We start from the raw sequence: 23,393 nt of genomic DNA on the forward strand, positions 1-23,393 counted from the left end.
CAAGTAGATCTGCTGTACTTTGACCAGGGCAATATGAAAGCCATAGTAGACTATCCAGTATAAAAAGGGTTTGGTCATAAAGGAAATAAAAGGCAACTTCGCTGGAATGACAAATCTGGTGACATGTTTCCGCTATATTGTTTCACTTACAATTGCCTCTATATTCACTCATGCAAGCAGAGAGAGAGAAAAAAAACATTCCACTTAAGGAACGTCACAATGAACTTCAACAGTAAAACGTTGATTAACCACATCAAGCACAAGTGGCCTGAACACTCCACCCAATGCTAACACAGGGAAGAGACAGCGATATCCACTATGCAAATAAGGGTTGGAGTCCACTGTCTTCAGATGACAGTCTCCACAGTTAACGCTTTACTTCCTGCACAAACTCCTTATCTCATCAGCTCTGCATGAACCCAGGCCTATTGAATAGCAATTTAAACATTTGCATTCAATTAGACTAAACAAAGAAACACAGCACATCTGATTAATTTTTCAGGCATTTTATTGGCATAGCATGCAAAAAGAAGTTATCGCACTTATGTTATTATGCACTTTCTGGCAAGTTAATTTACAACACTATAAAAAAAAAAAAGTTGCTGCCTTAAATTTTTAAGTACAATCAACTTGGATATTTATTAAACTGACTTAAAAAAAATTGTTGAACCGTGAATAACTTATAAAAAAAAGTTGGAAATTGCTTATCTTAAAGGCCCCCTGAAATCAAAATTGAAGTTTTTTAGTTTTTAGAAGGATATATGATATAAGCGTCACAGAGCAATATGGGTAGGAGATGTGTGTTCAGTTGCTCAAACGTTCAAGTTTCATTCCGGTTTCCAACTGTACGTTGGTTAAGAATCAAATGGCTAGAATTTATTCACCTCTACTATTGAATCTAATGTATCATCAGCGTTTGGATTCGCTTCCTATTTGAAAAGGGGGAGGAGCCATTCAATATGTCCCGCCTTAGCTTCCTGTTTCAGTGGAAATTATGTCAACGCATCATACAAAGCTGTGAATTCACTTCAGTGGGCCTTTAATCTTATTTTGATGAGTTAAAGCAATGCAAAAACATAAGTGACCTTGGATCACAAAACCAGTCACAAGTACAGTAGCTCGGGTATATTTGTGGCAATAGCCAACAATACATTGTATGGGTTAAAATGATCGATTTTTGTTCCACTGAAGATATTTTGTAAATTTCCTACCGTAATATAAAACATTTATTTTTGTGAATGAATGCAGCACAATTGCGAACATAAATGGACAACTTTAAAGGCGTTTTTCTCAATATTTCGATTTTTTCAGATTCCAGATTTTCAAATAGTTGTATCTTGGCCAAATATCGTCCTATCCTATACCATACATCAACGGAAAGCTTATTTATTCAGCTTTATAAATCTCAATTTCACAAAATGGACCCATGTGACTGGTTTGTGGTGCAGTGTTACATATGTTGTTATAACTTATTAATCAAATCAACTTTAATTTATTTGTATTTCATAAGTTCAATTTCACCATTGCAAGTCAGGGTTATAAGTTTTTGTAAACAGAAAATTCGTAGCCAGATGATCAGAAAAACATGTCCAACAGAGTCTGGAAAAGTTTTGGTAAGACTACACATGTATAATGAGTCTTGGACATCGACAAATGTTTCACTTTGTTTATTCTCGTAATACATTGGTACACCTTACACTGACTCGTTCTCATAACTGAATATTGACATAATAAAAGATAAACTAAGCAAGTAATTATTTACTTATTGGCCACATTTAAGTTGCACAATCATTTGCACCAATGCAGAGCAGTTGCAATGAAGTGCAATTGTCAGTTTAATGACACCTAAAATGAAACCAGACTATTAAAGTATATCTAGTACATACATGCTATGTTTAGTATGCAACTCTAAACCTAACCTTTTATTTGCCAAACAAAAGTTGCATGATCTTTCATGTTAACTTCACTAAGGTTTCACTGGGTGGGGCCTTTTGCTGCATCAAACATTTTCTTTCTTCCCTCCATGCCAGACATGGCCTCGACGTTCTTCCTCCAGTCACTGTCCTCAACTGGCCTCTTCTGCAGAAAGATACAGCAGTGTTTCTATTACAAAGTGATGATTAAACAAGTTTGTGTGGTCAACAAACTATTGATGTTCTATTGAATGCCAATATAATGAATTTGGTTCAGCCACTTTGGGCGATTTCACTTGAATTAAAAAAGGAAAAATAGGTTACGTTCAAAGACTTGAGGTTAAGCTGGTTATCAAAGCCACTAGCCCCTGCTGGTAGATGTTGTAACTACACTATCTAGTTCTAAAAAACATCCATCTCCATTGACAGGCATTGAAAAGTAGCCATAGTGAAAATTCGTCATTAGTAACTTCATGTGATAAACCAAGCTTCAAGGATCTCACTGTTCTTGGCACAGTTTGAGACAGAAAGGAACAGTAAGGATTGTTAAAATCGTGATTTAGCCGGCCCACATCTGGTACACTTGGTTTCTATGCGTACCGGATGGACGGTCAATCACTACCTAATCGACAGCACGCCACAGATATGATCCGAAGACATTAAATTGAAAATAACCCACAACGTCCCTTTAATCTGCCGCTTTATCTACTCTTAAGGGCTTGGTCTCTTCGGTATCAGTATGTTGTGTTTCATCTATCTGAAACACAATGCAATTTTTTATTTGCATTGAATTCAGCTACGCATCTACACAAAAAGCTTTTCTTCTAGCGTACCACACTTCTGTTGTCCACTCTCGTGTCTGTCATCCAACACCTAATCTCTATTATAGTCAAGACAAACACTGAAAATTATTAACATTGTCACTGTTTGGTATCCAAAAACGTTGCCTTTTACCCCTCTGACTCACATCCCATGAGCCTCCGCCTTTCCAACAGCTGCTGAGGTGATGTCATCCTTCTTGTCTGAGCTCTGTTAAGCTCTGAATAGTCAGGGTGCATTGTCTCTTTTCATATCTGCATGTGGACCATTGCCTATTGCTTGATCCACAAGTTTAGGGAGTAAGGTGAGAAGGTTAGTAATGTTTTTAAGCCTTTCACTGGCGTAACCTTGAGGGATTAACAGTTTACTCTCATTATCTTACATGGAACATTCCAAGATTTTCCTACTTGTCTAGTTTTGTTTATATGGTTTCATCTGCTGGCATTTGCACCAAGATACCCATTTGACTATGTAAGCATTGCTTGAATTGGTCATGTAACTTCGTTTATGTGTTCAGATGACATTGTACCTTCTCAGTATCCTCTTTTTTCACAGATTTGAGGTTGGCTCGTAGGTCCATTGAGACCTTGTGCTTTGAGCCAAGGAGAGATCGGAGGATGGCATCTGCAGAAACCCTCACCCTCCTCAGGGTGGGCCGCTTGAACTTCCCCCTCAGGTCCAGAACCTTTATGTTCAGGTCTTTGATCTAGAGGACAGGTCATTTGATTAGCCTACTTATGAGATATCTAGCATAGAGATCAACTAAGGCCTTGGTCCAAAAGCTAGTGAGCTCCCTAAATAGATAGCATTCTCCTGGTGTCAGGGTTCTGTCACTTCTGTCTAGGTCATTTTTTGGTTTTGTGATAGAGCTCTGACACTCCTATTTTGTCTCGTCTTTGTCTGCGCTCACTTGTCTATGTGCCTTGTTTAATGTGTGGGGCGTGGTGTTTGGATCCCGGCACTCCGGTCTAGTTTGGCTTCGGTTCTGCGTCGGTATTCAGACACTCATGCTCCACGTGTTTGTATTCTTTTGTGAGCGCACAGGCATAATATACTTTTGAATAATTATTACTATAACTATGCCTTTTTTAGGTCAGTGTCAGATGTAGTACTGCGCCCCTGTGTCCAAATATACTGTCTTCCCTACTATATCGTAGGCAAAATAACAGTTAGTGAAATGAGTAGTATGTCCGAATTTATAAAACAGAAGGCAAAAAGTACCAAGATGACCTACTTCTTTCAGAGATTCCCCAGATAGCAACATAGTGTCGGCCCAGATCCGGGCCACATCTGGTACATGTTGATTCAACACGTACCAGATGTGGCCGGATCTGGGCCGACACTATGTTGCTGTCTGGGTCTGAAGTGAGCATCTGATATTGATGCTTTACTATCCCATGAGGCCACGGGAGAGGATTTTGTGAATGGCATTGAAGTGACGCAATATGGCAAACGTACGTCTGAATTACATTCGTACTACACACAGTCATACTACGTACATAGAACAAACTTTTTGACAGTCACAAAGAAAATTCATAGTCAAATGTAGTACCTACTACAAAAGGTTAAAACCAGACCATTCTCAGTAGTAACTGAGTTATGGTCTGGCAAAGCTTCATTAATAACTCATTTCCAAAGGGGCGTCACCAACGGACGTCGCTCAAATGCCTCTGGGCGCAATTGGATAGACCTAAAACCAATCAGAGCGATCGTCATCGTGTAAAGCCATATGCTGCGTCCCAAGTTACACTACGGCATAAAAGTATGTAACGTTACTCTTTTTGTGAAGAAAAGGTACAGTATTTACTTTTGAATGTGTAGCAAAAAAGTAGGCAAGCTTTGGGACATATTACTTCGTCATCTTTATCTGTCGCGTGCATCCGGTCACGTAAACCGCCCTGTCAATCATCTTGTCACAGTTAAAATCCTCTATTAAATCTAATTTAATTTCCTACCGTTTCGGAGAGAAATGTAGTAGCACGTTCATCTGCCAGTGGGTCTTTCATGGAGACTGTCCTCATGTGTTTGCAATTTGAATATAATAATGCATTTAAAAGTTGGTGCGCTCCACCAACGGACGTCGCTCAAATGCCTCTGGGCGCAATTGGATAGACCTAAAACCAATCAGAGCGATCGTCATTGTGTAAAGCCCGCCCCAACGTTTCTGATTGGTGCCGCGATTTCGACGGATTAGAAATGGGCTTGAATGAGCTCTTTGCCAGACTACTTGCAGAGCAAATCTAAATTTGCCGGAAGTTGTCTGGGTTTTCCCAGGCTAGTACCTACTCAGACAGTATATGCAATTTTGGATGCAATGCATGTAGGCTATTCGTTGTGGATAAGTCATCGCATAATGCACTGCTATGAAGAACAAATCCATTTAGGTTAGCAAACGAAGCAAAAGAAATGTCAATTATGAACAAAATTCTACAAAAGTACTATTTTAACCAGCATTTGTGTCTACTTTGAGTTTTTAAGCTGATTAGAGTGCCTTGTTATTAGCTTGACGACATGCTAATTTCAAACTGTATCAGAATCAATTTGGAGTTGATTCTCAATGTTTAACTCTGTTTGTATGACACACATTTGCAGTATATTTACGGAATTAGGTTCCATTTCAGTTAGTGTGCTCCTTTTAGGCCCGTTCACACCAAGGACGTTAATTATAAAGATAACAATAAAGATTTAGCTCTAAAAATCGTTCTAATATAAAAGAATAGCACCCCTCCACAGCTATAACGATAACCACATAGAGAATCGATATAGTTGGAATCACTTTCAGAACGATTTTTTTCCAACAGGTGAACGATAAAAACATTGACAGCCAATCAGAATCCCTCCTGCTTTAACGAGCTCGAGCATTTAAAGTGGCAGATGACAGAATTGCAGTGAGCGCTTAGAATAAAAGAACGTTACCATCAAACATTCTTGGTGTGAACCGGTCTTTGCCTATGTAAAATCACAATCCCAAATGCTCAGAGCTGCATACTAATATTAGAAACCTCCAAATAGACCGCATGAAGAAAGCACATTATGACATTGTCCAACTGGTCATTAAACTATGGCTTATGAGGATTGTCATACCTCACGCTTATTCAGTAAGACTTTGGCCTCAATATCATAGCGCTCCTCATCCACCACATCAATCTTACCATGAAGCTCTTGACAGAGTTCCTAAAAGAGACAGAAATGTTAATTGAGTTTCAGGAATCCTATTTGAAGTGAATGCGTATAATATTACACAGGCTAACAAAATAAAGCTTAACCAAAAAGTATTTTATTATGAGAAACGAAATATAATATGGCAAATTCATACTTATCGTTTTACTCAGACATCTAATAATAATGATCGTGGTTGGCTTGGATGGCTGTTTACATTGCAATTAGTCAAATTAAGATAGACAGGCATTGGGCTGGACATTTGCATTAGCCTTATGTAAGCTAACATGCAAATATAGCAGGGTGGGGTGGCGTGAGCAGCAGTGATTGTACCATTAGATTTTAAGTCGTGGGGATTTTCGTATGGCACCAAATGAGCTAAACTGGAAGTTTGGAGGTGGACTTCATGCAGAATTATGCCGTGAGGTTACCTGAAGCTCTGCGAATGACATGCCCTGCATCTGCAGAGGAGAAGCTTTCTCCGTCAGATACCTCTGCTTCTCTTCCTCTTTATCCAACGCCTCCTGTTCCAGCTCCTCCTTGGCTTTGGCCACCATCAAACTCTGAACACACACAAGTAAATGTTAATGCGCCTGTCCCAATACCCACACTTGCAAGTCTGCTTTCACAATGTTTATTTGTCCCAAGTGTTTAAGTGGACGTGAAGACCGTAAGTATGTGTAGAACTTTTAATTACCTGATGGGACACACTTATAGTGTTGTAAAAGTGCAAGTTTTAAAGAGCTTTATTAACACATTTTGATTTTCAATACTTTGAAGTTTATTTGCATAAAATAAACATCTAAATGTCTGTTCAGTAGTCCTTTTGTAACAGATGACACAATTTAGTAATTGTGGAGCTTCTAATAAAGTGATTAAAAGCAAGTGTTTTGCAAAACAGCATTCACATACTCATCTCTGCACCAATAAAAGGTGGAACACTTGTTTACATGTTTACTACCAAGTTATATGGGATATCTAATTAGTTCCTTGAAATTGCACAATTTCGGGGCACATGAGGTCATGAACATGATTAATGATGGGATCCCAGACAGCAGTGTCGGTCCAGATCCGGCCCACATCAGGTAGGCTACACGTGGATTCCACACGTACCAGATGTGGGCCGAATCTGGGCCAACACTTTGTTGCTATCTGGGATATACTTAGCCTCAACTACCGATCCAAAGTGTAATTAGATATGGTGTGTATTTAGTGTGCTTAGTTAGGGCACTGAGTTTTGGCAAACATTATCTTGGTTTAGACATATGCCTGCCATCTAGTGGTGTGCTATTGACTTTGCACTGTCTAATCAAGGCACTATAAAAAAAAGTTGCTGCCTTAAATTTTTAAGTACAATCAACTTGGAAGTTTAAGTCATTTCAACTTAAATTACATTATATTGACTTTAAAAATGGTTGATTCTTGTATAACTTGAAAATTGCAATGCAAAAGTTCAGTGGACGGCAGAAGCTTTAAAATGGGGTGTGACCAAAACATTTGAGTCTCTGCCACTGCCTAAGTTGAATCTAAACTCATTCTGCACTGTTTGTGCTATGGATGTTGAATTTATGTTTATGGATGTTTCGAATGTACTGTATGTGTTATAAACTTGTGTGTTATGTGTGTTACAAACCAACCTTTAGCATAACCTTTCTTGAGGCTGAGATCTTGGACTTTCTCTGGGGCACAGATATGAAAGTTATCACACAGTACAGGTATTACAGATATTTTTAGTAATTAATTAGAGAAAATAATGCATAACTTACCTCTTGCCTGAAAATACAGCATAAAATATACATTGGTAGGGTGAAATTTTATTAGACCACTGTAGAGATTATTGTTGGTATAAAGGCCCGTTCACACCAAGAGTGGTAACTATTGTAACGATAACAGTAAAGATATAGATCTAAAAATCGTTATAATATAAAAGAATAGCAGAGTCCATACCACAACTATAACAATAAAGGCACGGATAAAATACATAGCCTAGTTGTAATCACTCTCAGAACAAATTTTTCCCTGCTGATGTAGGCTACGAGAAAAACAATGATAGCCAATCAGAATCTATTCTGCTTAAAAGAGCTGGAGCAAAAAACTTGAATAAACAGAATGTTATCATTGCTGGTGTGGATGCTAGTTACCATTATAGTTATCGTTCTTGGTGAGAACATGTTTAGAGACACACTCACCCTTGTTCAGGCATCTTGGCATCTGAGCACTAAAAGAAAGCAAAACCAGTTTTAGATGAATTTGATACATTAGATTTAATTCAGTACACCCACTGAATTCCCACTGAATGAATTCATAGGAATACATCATGGCCACATCATGTCCTCCTCTGACCTACTCGCATTTTTCTGTCTCTGCCAGTGACTTAAACACCCCCAAACAAAGCCATGAGTGACCCTGCTAAAGTATAAATATATATAACATAAAATATAATTTTGTAACTTTAACATCTGTTCCCTTATTGTACAGTTATTATGATGCATTAGATTAGAGTGTCAAATTATATATTTATATACTTCTTAAATTCTTCATTCTTAAAATTGCGGGAAGGTCAGGATGAGAAACATTGATAAAATTATTGTATTTCATATATATATATATATATATATGAAATAATAAAATACATTTATTATTAATACGACTATTAATAAGACAATGAAAGTGTATACAAGTTGAATATAGAAATGTATTCGACAAACAACAAGAGATTTAAAATGAATGGATAACTAAAGAAGTTTAGTCTATTACTAAATATGCAAAATGATTATCAGATTCCCCATCATCAGAAGCATCTGATCTTACCGTACAGTGTGGGTTTGTATGGTGTCGTCCTCAGACTGATTATTGATAACAGAATAGAGATGTGCTCCTTTATTTAACCCTCGGAGTCTCTCTATCTCTAATCTGTCAGTGGAGGATATTATTAGAGCACAAATCTCTCTCTCTCTCTCTCTCTCTCTCTCTCTCTCTCTCTCTCTCTCTCTCTCTCTCTCTCTCTCTCTCTCTCTCTCTCTCTCTCTCTCTCTCTCTCTCTCTCTCTCTCTCTCTCTCTCTCTCTCTCTCTCGCTATCTGTCTGTGCCAGTGGAGCATCACTAGTCTGGTTTATCTGCTCAGAGCTGATTGTTCTGCTATGCTGTGAAATGTCTATATACTGTGGCTCCAGAAAGTATTTGGACACTTAAGCCTCTCTTAAAGTCGGAATGTCATTGAACAATATCAAACCAAGTGGCAAATGCAGACAACTGGAGCTAGAGCTTTTCTCAAAGCATGTGGTCATATTAAATGTCCCTCCATTTTTTTGTGGGTGAAATTGAGCAATTCATTGAGGTGTTTGTACTTTCTTTGTGAGGACCAGTTTGTGTTTTACACAGTTGAAGTGAAGACAAAGTGAGTGATGTGAGGATCTTTCGGCCAGAACTCACTTTCTGACACCGCTTGAGGGTTTAGACTTGGTTTTAGTGTGTGTGTGTGTGTGCGTGCGTGCGTGCATGTGTGTGTGTGTGTGTGTGTGTGTGTGTGTGTGTGCATCTTTGTGATGACGAGTTTGAGTTTTACACCATTGGAGTGAGGACAGAGAGAGTCAAGTGAGGACATTTTGGCCAGTCCTCACTTTCTGAGACCTCTTTAAAGGCCTGTTTGAGGGTCAAGACTTGGTTTTAGGGATAAGGTTATAATTAGGTTAAGGGTAGGTTTAGAGTAAGGGTTCGGGTTAGGCTCTTAGTTGTGATGGGTAAGGTTAGGGTAAGCGTCTAGAGCAGGGCTATTCAATTGGCGGCCCGCGGGCCACATGCGGCCCGCCAATCATCTCCATGCGGCCCGACGGCACCAACCTCCCTCCTCCTCTTTTCGCTCCGATCGACCTGAGAAACGTTTTACGTGTGAATATTTCAGCAGTTATTATATGTGTCCCGAATTTATGTCGACTGAACCAGCGATAGGCTACCAATCATTCGTGAATGAATCATTCTTTTGGTTTGATTCTTTCTAAACGCGCTTGCATAACGGTCTAAAACTATTCGGATTCATTCGGACTGCTCCGTCACTGAATCATCTGAAGCGGTTTCTCGTTCAGTACAGTTACAACAAATAGCGATGTTTTCAGTTGTTTCACTAGTTGTTTAAACACGGCCCAGCGCGGAGTTGCGTTTACTCCCGGTCCCGGACACACTAATATTAAACAGCGTTGCGACAACCAGTGGAAGCGTTTCAGTTCGACAGAAACATTTCTGTTACAAACCACAAATCACTCGATGATTTAATTAGTATTAAATCGGATAAAACAGCCTCAACATTCCCAACAAGACTGATGAGGAAAGCAGGAGAAACCTTGTGGCATGAACGAAATTAGAAGACTTTAAATCCCCTAATCACCCTTACAAACATTTACCACATTTACTGTAGTAATATACCATGGTTGGGCAGAAATGTGCAATATTTATATTGAATACTATGTAGTAATAAATAAATATAGTAAATATATACTATAATATTATATAGTATAATAGTAAATATAGTGATTTATATTGCATTAGATTTATTAGGTGGGTTGAGGAATATATAATGCTTGTTATGAAATTATGTCAGTTTCTTTGTAAAGGTGCGTATAGTTTTTAACTTGTGTTTAGGCATTTTTTATACAGTGGGAGCCTGTGGTTAACAAGTCTCACTGTCAGAATATTTTAATTTAAGCATAACAATTATAAATAAAATAATTATTATTTCTCACCAACAGCTATAAGTTTGTATAAATAATTTATTTGTTCCAAGGAAAATAGTTGTACACAGCTGTAAATTATCAAGTTTTTATTTATTATGGTTTTATATATTTGCATACTGTTGGGTACCACATTTCCAAATACCACACTTCTTTAGGGTTACTTTAGCTTATTTATTGAAACTGTTATGTTTCAATAAATAAGATAAACCCCCAAACCAACCCACCGGCCCACCTCAACTTTTCGATTTGATAATGCGGCCCTCGAATGAAACTAATTGAATAGCCCTGGTCTAGAGATTGCATTGTGTCAATGAATGTCCTCATAAAGATAGGTGTACAAGAAAGTGTGTGCTGGTGTGCGTGTGTGTGTGTGTGTGTGTGTGTGTGTGTGCGCGCGTGCGCGCGCGTGCGTGTGTGTGTGTGTGCGTGTGCGTGTGCGTGTGTGTGTGTGTGTGTGTGTGTGCGTGCGTGTGTGTGTGTGTGTGTGTGTGTGTGTGTGTGTGTGTGTGTGTGTGTGTGTGTTAAATCCAGCACCTGTTGAGCAGCAGGACAACATTCCTCTCCTCTTCTCATGATCTCCTGCAGCGCTGAAGCATCTCACTCAATCCCTCATCCACTCACGCTGACCTGAAACACTATTGATTGATGATGCTCACATTTCATGTAATGATTGTGATTGGCAGTATCACCCCAGATGATTTTGTATAACGTTTAAAAGTTTTTAACGTATAATGTTTTCTGAAATGTTATGTTTAATTATGCAAATGAGGCATTATCTAACTGAATATGTGCTCACTTGCATACAATTTCAAAATTTAACTCTGAACATTGTATGAAGCCAGGTTTAAAATTCATGTTTCATTTTGTAGTAGAGTTGTAGGTTTTTACGTTGGATGTCTCTTCTTTTCAGAAAAATACTGTCAACAGCCCACTTGTTAGAGTGGCCTTACTAGACCTGCATGACCTGGAATTAACTAACCATCATGTTGCCATCACACAGGGTCACTGTTATGAAAATATATTTAGACTAAAGCCAGGCTGACATCACACATCAGCCACACTCAGAGAATCAGCCCTTCATTCACTCCTCCTCCTGTGTGACGAACAACCCGAGACCCGCTGAAAAACAAGACACTTTTTTGTATTTAATGCACACTTGTAGAGTATCTCAAATCCCAAAAGTAGGATATATATATATATATATATATATATATATATATATATATATATATATATATATATATATATATATATATACTGGAATTCTGATAAAAATATAAAACAAATAATATAATATTAATGAAATAAAAGGCCACTATAGTTTTCATATTGTGGTAGTCAACAAAATGGTTTTGCTTGAGGATGAGCAATCACTTTCATTATGGATAATCAGGAATGTTACATCAACAGAACTGATTATATTATATTATATTATATTATATTATATTATATTATATTATATTATATTATATTATATTATATTATATTATATTATATTATATTATATTATATTATATTATATTATTTGCAGCACTGCAGACATTCTTCACAATAAACATCATTCTTCCTCGTGATGTTTGAGTCAGTCTGCCCTCTGCTGGAGATCTAGTCAATTTTATCATGTAACTCAGGGGTTCCCAAACTATATTTTTCAAAAAATGTTTTTAGTATTTTTTTTTTGTTAAAAGTGTCAAATTCTCACTATGAACAAGTTGCTTATTAAAATCTAACTTTCCCTTTATAACATCATACATTTGAATGAGTTCACAGTCTTAGAGAGAGACCAAAACATATGCACATGAAATGCTTGTTTTCAGGCATTGTGATGAATCATCTCGTTTGATACGCAACCTTAAACATTCCCCAGGCAGCAACATAGTGTCGGCCCAGATCCGGGCCACATCTGGTACATGTGGATTCAACGAGTACCAGATGTGGGCCGGATCCGGATGCTGTGGGATCCCTTTCGAATGGACGCTTTGAGTTTTAATAAACTAATATTTGATGACTGTTAGAACTCAAGTGAAGCTTTGGTTTGACCCAGAGCTTCAGGGAAGATCTGTTTTCTGTTTATTAAACACAGGTTAAAGAGGCGTGTTGAATCCATCAGGCTCTCACCCGGCTGCTATTTTAACACAGTTTACGCATACTGTCTCTCTGCTCCTCACATGCCTCTGTCAGTGACGCACAGAAGCTTCTGGAATGTGAGAGACTGGAAGCCTGCAGTCAAGGGGAAACAAATATCATATTAACTTTACCTTTCTTCTCATTTGTGTTTGTTTTACACTTAAAGAGATGAAAGAGCATTTCATAGAAGATATTCTGAAAAAAATTGCTGAAATTTTCCTCAGAAATTGCTAGTAGCCTAAATTTCACAAATACTAACAAAGAAACGACGAGCAACACATTATATTAAACGTGAAAACTTTCAAGTGGAAAGACTGAAATAGTATTTTCTTGTAAAATGTAGACCTATTCCAATAATCGTTTAATAATCTAATTTTTTACAACTGAAAAATCAGGCTGTACAGTGCAGTTTTGGTTACCATTGACTTTTATTGTATGAAAAAAAATCTCAAAATTTATTGTTTTTATGTTCCACAGAAAATAAAGAAAGGTTTGGAAGGACAATAGGTTGAAAAAAATAATGACAGATTTTTCATTTTTGGACCATCCCTTTAAGCTACTTTTTAAATTCACCAGTAAATAAATTTCTGCTTTAATATTTGATCATGATAATTGATCAATCAATGTAATTTTTATCAAATACTTGAAATTTTAATTTACAAATAGTTGCAATATTTTTTATTTTATTTATTTTTTGTTATTCTTGTCTTTGTTAGAACCAGTGTTATATTAGTTTTATTTTAGTTTTAGCTTTATATATATATACACTCACCTAAAGGATTATTAGGAACACCTGTTCAATTTCTCATTAATGCAATTATCTAATCAACCAATCACATGGCAGTTGCTTCAATGCATTTAGGGGTGTGGTCCAGGTCAAGACAATCTCCTGAATGTCAAAATGGGAAAGAAAGGTGATTTAAGCATATTTGAGCGTGGCATGGTTGTTGGTGCCAGACGGGCCGGTCTGAGTATTTCACAATCTGCTCAGTTACTGGGATTTTCACGCACAAGCATTTCTAGGGTTTACAAAGAATGGCGTGAAAAGGGAAAAACATCCAGTATGCGGCAGTCCTGTGGGCGAAAATGCCTTGTTGATGCTAGAGGTCAGAGGAGAATGGGCCGACTGATTCAAGCTGATAGAAGAGCAACTTTGACTGAAATAACCACTCGTTACAACCAAGGTGTGCAGCAAAGCATTTGTGAAGCCACAACACGCACAACCTTGAGGCGGATGGGCTACAACAGCAGAAGACCCCACCGGGTACCACTCATCTCCACTACAAATAGGAAAAAGAGGCTACAATTTGCACGAGCTCACCAAAATTGGACAGTTGAAGACTGGAAAAATGTTGCCTGGTCTGATGAGTCTCGATTTCTGTTGAGACATTCAGATGGTAGAGTCAGAATTTGGCGTAAACAGAATGAGAACATGGATCCATCATGCCTTGTTACCACTGTGCAGGCTGGTGGTGGTGGTGTAATGGTATGGGGGATGTTTTCTTGGCACACTTTAGGCCCCTTAGTGCCAATTGGGCATCGTTTAAATGCCACGGCCTACCTGAGCATTGTTTCTGACCATGTCCATCCCTTTATGACCACCATGTACCCATCCTCTGATGGCTACTTCCAGCAGGATAATGCACCATGTCACAAAGCTCGAATCATTTCAAATTGGTTTCTTGAACATGACAATGAGTTCACTGTACTAAAATGGCCCCCACAGTCACCAGATCTCAACCCAATAGAGCATCTTTGGGATGTGGTGGAACGGGAGCTTCGTGCCCTGGATGTGCATCCCACAAATCTCCATCAACTGCAAGATGCTATCCTATCAATATGGGCCAGAATGCTTTCAGCACCTTGTTGAATCAATGCCACGTAGAATTAAGGCAGTTCTGAAGGCGAAAGGGGGTCAAACACAGTATTTGTATGGTGTTCCTAATAATCCTTTAGGTGAGTGTATATATATATATATATAATTTATTTATTTATTTATTTTATTTAGTTAATTTGAGCTTTTTTGTAAATTCATTATGTGCTTTTGTCTTTTATTAGTTTTTTAATATTGCTTTTAATTATTATTATTGATTTTTTTTCAGTTAAAAATTATATGCTTCATATTTTTTTCACTTTATTGCCAAGGCAACATTTCTAATTCCGTTTTTCAACTAATATTGTATTTTATTGTTAGCTTTATTTCAGTTCACATAAACGTTTTTAATAGTTTTAGTAAACGATAATATTAGAACATGATAATTTTGTTTTTGTATTTTAATTTCTGTCTCAGGGTACGTTTACACAACAATAATGTACTAAAACGGAAAAATAATTTCTTTGTGTTTTTCGTGTACAGATGACAACGTAAAACAATCCCCGTTCACGGATCAGCGAAGACTAAAAATGCTGCATTATTCATGCCAGGCCAGTAGATGGCGATGTCACTTTGTAAACTACGCACCTATAGACTGAACAATACACATGTGCATGAAGTCACCATTTTCACAAATTCACGTTTTTGTAGTTTACATGGAGACGATAACGTTCACTTTGAAACCCGTCTTCAAAACTTTGCGTTTTCAGGCGCCCAAAAAGCTGTTGACGTGTAAATGAACGGACAAAACGCATAAAACGTTTTCCGTTTTTAGTAGAAAACAGTGTAGTGTAAACGGCCACAGTTACTTCTCTGTAGACGCATGTCCTTCATGCAGTGTTTATGCAGAGTTCAGCTGTTGAACACACTTCACATGCACATGTGATGCTCTATTACTGCAGGTCACTTCCCTCATGATCCTGTGTGTGTTTATGGGTGTGAAGCCGTTTCCACACAGACTGACTACCATAACACAAACCGCAGAGACACACCTTGGGAAAAGATGCCACAACATGTCCGGATGCAGACTTAAGCATTATGTAACTGTGAGAGACTAAGTGTTTGTGACATTGAAGGAGTTATCTGAGACAAACTTACCTACTGCCGTACAATTGCTTTGAACTCCATTGTGAGATCAAATATTTAGAGTGAATAAATAACTACACAGATCCTCATTTATGGCTCTTATCTCCTGCCACAGAGCAAATTAAAGCGTAGTAACTTCCACAGAACTATTAGTAGCTCATATAAACACACTTTTTTCTGAAACTGCTGTCCACAACGCAGGAAAGCCACTGCATGTGTCGAGGTCGAGCAGACTGTGAGCAGGCTCTTGTTCAGGTTTTGCTGCCAGACTGCTGAGTCATCTCAAGACTGTGGCTTTTTTTAACAGAGCCTCCTTAGTAGCTCCAGCTCTGGGGTTTTCCACACACACAATCTGCCTATTATTGCAACACCACAGGCACAGCCCAGGGCACTGAACGGCCTGGAGACCAGAAAATACAATATGGCAGGAGCTGTGCTGCGACCCACAGGGTGACTACAGTGTTTAATGCTGCCTACACACTCAGTAGGGAACATCAGTAGAAGTTCACTTCACTTGAGAACATATGCTGATTTGTGTCATGACACAGAGAATGCATGTATATATATATATATATATAAATTAGTGCTGTCATATCGATTAATTGTGATTATTTAGTATATTTACTATTTTAATATTTTAGTCCATATTATCATAATAACTTGTTTTAAATAATATATTGAATGTTTTTGCTTGGACTAGGGGTTGAGTGGCATTGTTTTTGGTTATTGAGTGTGTTTGTGGGTAAGGGAATTGGAGGTGTTTCTGAATTTGTTATGTTAAGTAGGTCGTTGTATGGTATTTTGTAATTAATAGATATTCAGATTATTGAGATTATTGATTGATTGTATTGTCTATTTTTGTTATGCATGTTGTCTCGATTTCTGTTGCTGCTGTAACACCTTAATTTCCCCTCGGGGATTAATAAAGGAAATCGCATCTAACATAAAAGTTTGTAAATACATGTATGTGTGTATGTATGCATATAAATATGCAATTATGTATGTATATTAGTGCTGTCAAATTGATTAATTGCGAATAATCACATCTAACATAAAAGTTTTTAAAAATGTGCGTGTAATATATATATATATATACACACACACACACAAACAAACACACACACACACACACACACACACACACACACACACACACACACATATTATATATTTAAGTAATGTTATCTTAGATGCAATTAATCGCAATTAATCGATTTGACAGCACTAATTTACAACACACACACACACACACACACACACACACACACACACACACATATTGTATATGTATATATATATGCATACATTTACAAACGTTTATGTTAGATGCGATTAATTGCAATTAATCGATTTGACAGCACTTTATTGACAGAATGTTTTTCAGGATTCTTTGATAAAATGTCAAAACAACAGCATTTATTAATGCACCTTCGCTGAATATAAGTATTAGTTCTGGCAGTGTGTATGAAATGTGTGTAAAAGAATAAATTATATAATTAAAATATAAATAAAATATAGAACTGTACGTTTATAAATATGCATATACAGTACATCAAATATACATATGAATATATACATATATAAACATATTTATTGTAATATAATTTGTCACACTCAAAACCCCTAAATTAGTTCATAGTATCAGCCGCATGTCTAATATGAAGATTTAATATGAAAATAAAAATGATTTGTTCATGTTGTAAATCTTTTTACTTGTTATGTGACTCATGGCCATCATAACAGCCTTGTAACAGTCGCAAAAATTGCGTAGAAACAACAAAAATATAAACATGTTCGGCCCTCGACTCCTCACTTTAGTCAAACCTTATGTCGTATTCCTTTGTCGTTTACAGTACTTTCGAATGAACCTATACACTAATATTATATGGTTGTTGTTTGTATTTAGCACTGTTTTTCCCCTCCACGCTGTTATTGGGTTGAGACCACCTATGAACCAAATGTGAAGATTTCTGTCCGACACAAACTGACCTCTCCATGCGAGACCATCAGATTCTTAGTGAACAGATCTTTCACAGTCTGTCATTTAATTTCGCCATTTATCATGCTACGATAACAAACTGGTTGTGGCACGTTTGAGATTAATCCTATACTTCCCTTCACACCTGGTTTTGCTAATGCAGGAGTGCAGCACTTAACTTCCACAGTTCCTGCGCAACAGCAAAACACATTCATCCTGACGAAAAAGCCCTGTTTGACAACTTCTTTGACGGCCTCTCAGTGAAACTGACAGGAAAGCAGGCAAGGCGGGACAATATTAGTCAGTGAGACCATTGTCCGGGCATGTGCCGCACAGGCACTTGATGTTGAAGAGACTGAGACTCGCCTTTAATACTGTTTCTAATTTACTATAAGCTGTTGACTTGGGCCTCAACAAACCAATTAAAATAATTCAGATTACAATGCCACAAAATCATCTTTTTTTTTTTTTATTTGGACAATGTGTATCTAATGACATAATGAGCTTTGTGAAACAAAAATTAAACACTTCCTGTTTAATCAGTTGTAACCATCAAACGTTTGGCAACCGCTCTGGGTATGTAGGCAGAATACGGAGAAAATTGTAGCAATAACAGCATTGCCCAATGGAAAACAAAATAAAAACACATCCATCATGTTTTCCATGCAGTCGGGATGCATTCCAAGGGAAATGCTGCTGTGCTTTTCCGTGCGATTGAAGAACTTTACAAGGGAATGAATCCAGATTCCTTGTTCAAATACTTATGAAATGTTAAAGAGTGCAGTTGTGAGTCATACTTCATCTATCGCTAATGTCTCCTGAAGCAGCATCATGCTTTCAGTTATAATACTGAGTGTGAGTCCTCCATTTCACACGAGGTAAGAACGTCTCTTAAAAGTGTAAAGTCGACACTGAGGAAATCCACTCTGGCATTGTGAGGAGTGAAGCATTGAATTATGGTGAAGAGCAATCCATTGGGTCTCTCTTTTCCTGTTGACTTATGCAGTAAAAGTGCATTAAATCTTTTCCACTGCAGAAATCCATCCAATGTGCCGAAAGGTGTCACTGTGGAAAAGGTGGAAGTACAAAAGAAAAGATATACGAGTTTTCAAGTTCAGAATAAGCCGTTTCCTTAACAATGGGCCTTCATTTTCTTGTCCACAGTCTCTCTCTCTTTCTCTTCTGGATCCAGTGTGTTTGGGCTGAGAATACAATAGTAACACTGCATTAGTGAGTTGTGGAAAGAATTACAGATGAATTCAGTAAATTGACTTTTTCATTCATATCTTTTTTTTTTTTTCATGCACAAATGTTGGACATGGCATAAAATCAAATTCTCACAAGCCCCATTTAGTGGATTTCTAATGCTTGAGTGCAATTAAATAGCACAATGTAAAAAAGGTGCTACCTAAAATATTTAAGTACAATCAACCTGGATGTTTAAGTCATTTCAACTTAAATTACATTAAACTGACTTTAAAAAATGAGTTGAATCTTGTGTAACTTGGAAAAAAAGTTATTTTTTTTAGTTAGAGCAATGTAAAAACATGTCATAATTGATCATATCATTTTTAACAACAATATTCATATTGTAATATCTGGTGTGATTTCCCTGTTTAGCTTTATTCAGCTGTTTTTGCTTTATGAATGGGAGCTGGTCAAGCAGGACTGCCTTTATAGTGAAAAACAGTGTACAAAATTCCTAGTGGATTTTTTTAATAGCCTATATATTAAAATGTGGAACCAAATGTAATGGGATCAAATAAGAATTTTAAAACATCCTATTGAACAATGTAAAAATCCCAAAAGGATGTTATAACTATTTAAATAGTGTGCTTCTGAAACTCTTTAATGAACTGATTAATGACTTTTGGGATCTATTGAAGTTAAAGTTAAAATTGTCTTTTTGATGTTCCACATGAGATTTATTCCATCTGGAGATAGTTGTATTGGGAACTATGCGTTCTAAAAGATACAGCTTTTTGTTTTGTGATTGACTTCTAAGCAAATTCCCAATAGAAATGGTTCGAAATTCCATAATGGAATTGGGAATCCTTCCGGTCCTCAGGCAGCTATTTCATACTGAAAAGCCTCTCAGATCTGTGAACGAATAATGAAAGCCGTGATTTTCCCAAAGAAGTGAACAAAAACGTGTGTCTGTGTTTCATAGAGCTCAATCCAGTAAATGAAAAGCAGATGCTATTCTGGATAATTGATTCCCGAGAGAACACGCGAATGGTTCACCATGCTATAGGACACACAACCAACCCTTCCAAAATAAATGCTGATCAACATCAAAACCAATTGTCTTTACCCTCAAAGCTCGACGTCTCCCTCCCCGCAGCTGCCCAGATGTGACAAATGTCTGTTCCTGCCGGTCTGAACGGCGACGCGGTTTTTGAAGCGCACCAGCGCGAGCGCGATCTCCGCGTTCCACGCCGTTCCCTCTTGCTGGCACCTGAAGTCAATCTCCTTCCCGCCGTTCATCACGATGGTGAAGTACACCAGACCCCGTTTATACTCCACACAGTCCAGCGTGGTCATCAGCTCGAAGGGCATCTCTTTGCTGCTCTCGCCTTTACTGTCGTACAGACGGAGTCCTTCCTCTGACAGAACGCAACGCTTCTTCTTCCACAGCTGCAGAAGTCCATTACTCCTCTTCTCCAGATAACCATCCTTCATGACTTTACACTGGTTCATTCTGAGTAAAGGTTGGTGTGAAACCAAAATTAAACGTTAATCAGAATCGGCGAAGCGTTCACTGATGTTTTCGCGTAGCGTTAACGAGCGAACATTGCACGCAAACGCGCAAAACCGCTGTGCGCCCACTAAATACAGTATAAGACGCCTTCATTTAATCGTTTAGCTCAACTTTACACGTTTCTGCTGAAATTCCACTAAAGAGCCCGTTCTTGAATATAACGCATTGCCGCCAGACAGCTCTGTGGCTAAAGATCAATTTCCGACTTTTATATATTGTTAAAATCTGCTTGGAAGTCCCGCAATCTGGGCATGTTGGTACTTGTTCCTCTGAAAGCTACTCTTCTCGTGTTTCTGAAGGACTCTCCCCCCCCACCCCGTCGTGACGTCACGGGGATTAGTCCTACTTTAACTGCACTCTGGAATGCTTCTGCTGCCTGATAAACATTAATAGCTTATACGTCCATTCATGTCCTGACATCTGGCTCAGTCAAAAATCATTTCAAAGGGATTTCTATTGGAAATTCAGTCATAAGTTAGAACTAATGGTAATTGTTTTATATCATCCCAATACAACACAACATATATTTTAGAATAACTTTTGTCGGGTTTATGAAAATTACACAATATCCAATACACTGTGGAAACAAATGATATGATCAATAAGTTGACTACATATGTTTTTACATTTAACTCATCAAAATAAGTTATGCAATTTTCAACTTTTCGTTAGGCCTATACAAGATTAAATTCATTTTTTAAGTTTAATGTAATTTAAGTTGAAACATCCAAGTTTATATACTGTAAAAATGTAAGGAATCTAAAAAAAAGTAACTAATACCAGGTAAAGGGCAAATCTTCACTCTTGTTCAAACGTCTAACTTATTCCATTTAATAACTGAGGCTAAATTCTCCCATTAGCTTTCAGTACACTTGCAATTTTTTACACACCACCAAATCTTACCAAATCTTTGTATGGACACAACCACCTTTAAGGTCTGTTGAGATTATTATTATTTTTTAATGCTAGAATGCTTTGTTACATGTGAGACCTAACTTTAACAACATGCCCTCCCAAATAATTTAAACACTTTGCCTATACAGTAAGTACCTTCTAATCTACAGCACTGTAAAAAAAAAAACAAAAAAAACGTCAAAGAGTTATGACAAATATGTGTTTTTAATTTACTTTAACTCACAAAAATAAGTTAAGCAATTTTCAGCTTTTTTTTAAAAGTTATTCAAGATTCAACACATTTTTTTTAAGTCAGTTTAATGCAATTTAAGTTCAAATGACTTAAACATCCAAGTTGATTATACTTAAAAAATGTAAGGAAGCAACTTGTTATTTAGTATTATTTTGCTGTAATAGTTAAAACATTTTTTATTGTTTGGTGTTTTGTTTTGATTGTTTGATAAAATAAATCCATTATCAATTTAAGGGGACCCCAAAAAAACCCAGACTCAAAACATAAATGGACAGATTAATCTTTATTTTGTGTCTCAGATTCTTCAGAACAGCTGAAAGAGAAACTCATCTGATGTTGTTGTCTTTACTGATACAACTCAAATGGAATGATGAACATCTTTGAAAGTCACTGTTGGTCGTGAGAAATAAGCGCTTTTCTCATAGTTAAGATATTGCAGGACATTTGCATGCAAATGTTGCAGGATTTGCATTCTGTCCACTAGAGGACAATCTTTACTTCTTAATAACATTTAAAACCAAACTGGAAGGGTTCATGACATGTTGTTTTAAAAGAGTCATGACGCACATTAAACATTTAGGTCTTCTTTTGGAATCAGTGTCATCGCTCTAAAATAATCACCTCATAATACAAAGATGTACTTTGTCTAAATAAGTAAAGACTTATGTTGAGCATTCATACATTCACTGCTCATTTTTAGAACGAATGCACACCTACAGCAAGATTTGAACGTTATGAATAAAACCTGCATTAATTGTTTATAAATATTTGCCTGTCTTTGTCTTTCACATGGAATGTGTGTAGGTGGTGCATGTTAATGCTAGGTTTGGCAGGGGCCCTTTTCCTTCCCTCAGTTCAACAACCATTACACGCTGACAGCTTGAACACGAACAACATTACTCCCACACAACACTGTGAGTTTTTATTTGTAATGTTTGACAGTTTGAGCATATCCCAGTCATTAATTTCACTTTGCTTTATCAGGTGAAAAGTTGAACCAAGCAGGTGTACACTCTTAGAAAAAAGAAAAGGTTCAATTGGGTTCAATTTTAAAGAACCCTTTATGCCAAAAAGGTTCTAAGTAAGGACAAAAATCTTAAATGATCGCAAACTACTTTTTTTACATTTTTTAATTGATAAAGTATGTGCTTTGATGCGTTTCTGGTGTGGGAATGGAGTGGTCAGTTGTCACTGAGAGTGAGAAAGGTTAACATGGATCCGCTAAATCACCCGTGTTAAACAAACAAACAGAGGAGAGTCTGCTGAGAAAAATAGGACGCGACAGAGATCGTAATAAAACATGAATCAACATTGCCGTGGCTTTTCAGAGATGATAAGAACTGAGGGATTTGAAATGTAAAAGCAATGCGGAAGATGATGGTGTTTTTATTACTCAACAAGGCATTTTATTGAACAGATAAATTACCATATGTAGCTCTCTAACAGTTCATTGTAAAGCATTATCTATTGTGAAGGCTCATTTCATTATGGTTATTGTAGTGCTGTGCTGGAATTATACCGTGTTTATTAATGGGTAAAGCTACAGTAACATCTTAGTCAGCTAGTCATCTTTCCATCTAAACTGGTTTTATCTTTTAAGTCGAGTAGTGAATGTTTTATGAGAAGTATAACCATATTCATCCGCACAGTCACACAGAGCCAAAGCACAACCAAAACAATGTTCTTCCACAAAATGCATTTAGTTTTTTTTTTTTTTTTTTTTTTTTTTTTTTTACTGCTAGATGGCCAAAAGTTACAGTGTACCTTTAAATTTCTGTTTTAAATCTGTAAAAATGTTTCAGG

General features: G+C 37.2%; 2 protein-coding genes across 2 annotated transcripts; both read right to left on the minus strand.

Moving 5' to 3' along the window:
• Positions 1 to 499: 499 nt before the first annotated feature.
• On the minus strand, positions 500 to 9,000 carry tnni1a (troponin I type 1a (skeletal, slow)). The gene is made up of 7 exons (XM_081386386.1): positions 8,703 to 9,000; positions 8,075 to 8,109; positions 7,529 to 7,570; positions 6,323 to 6,454; positions 5,817 to 5,906; positions 3,262 to 3,438; positions 500 to 2,079 (listed from the first exon to the last, which is right to left on the minus strand). The coding sequence occupies exons 3-7, from the start codon at positions 7,535 to 7,537 to the stop codon at positions 1,975 to 1,977; spliced, it is 513 nt and encodes a 170-aa protein (XP_081242512.1). The 5' UTR covers positions 7,538 to 7,570; positions 8,075 to 8,109; positions 8,703 to 9,000; the 3' UTR covers positions 500 to 1,974.
• A 9,055-nt stretch (positions 9,001 to 18,055) lies between these two features.
• On the minus strand, positions 18,056 to 20,798 carry phlda3 (pleckstrin homology-like domain, family A, member 3). The gene is made up of 2 exons (XM_081386387.1): positions 19,997 to 20,798; positions 18,056 to 18,884 (listed from the first exon to the last, which is right to left on the minus strand). Exon 1 carries the CDS (start codon positions 20,380 to 20,382, stop codon positions 19,999 to 20,001), a length of 384 nt encoding a protein of 127 aa, XP_081242513.1. The 5' UTR covers positions 20,383 to 20,798; the 3' UTR covers positions 18,056 to 18,884; positions 19,997 to 19,998.
• Between the last annotated feature and the right edge of the window lie 2,595 nt (positions 20,799 to 23,393).

Source organism: Scardinius erythrophthalmus, assembly GCF_964197995.2.
Source record: "Scardinius erythrophthalmus genome assembly, chromosome: 15".
NCBI lineage: Eukaryota > Metazoa > Chordata > Actinopteri > Cypriniformes > Leuciscidae > Scardinius > Scardinius erythrophthalmus.

Excerpts from the sequence above, each read along its gene's own strand:
- tnni1a (XM_081386386.1), bottom strand. Across the intron at positions 5,907-6,322 it reads TGTCATTCGCAGAGCTTCAG|GAACTCTGTCAAGAGCTTCA; the intron begins GTAACCTCACGG and ends TGTCTCTTTTAG. Across the intron at positions 3,439-5,816 it reads TCTTACTGAATAAGCGTGAG|ATCAAAGACCTGAACATAAA; the intron begins GTATGACAATCC and ends CCTGTCCTCTAG.
- phlda3 (XM_081386387.1), bottom strand. The coding sequence starts at position 20,382 with ATGAACCAGTGTAAAGTCATGAAGGATGGTTATCTGGAGAAGAGGAGT.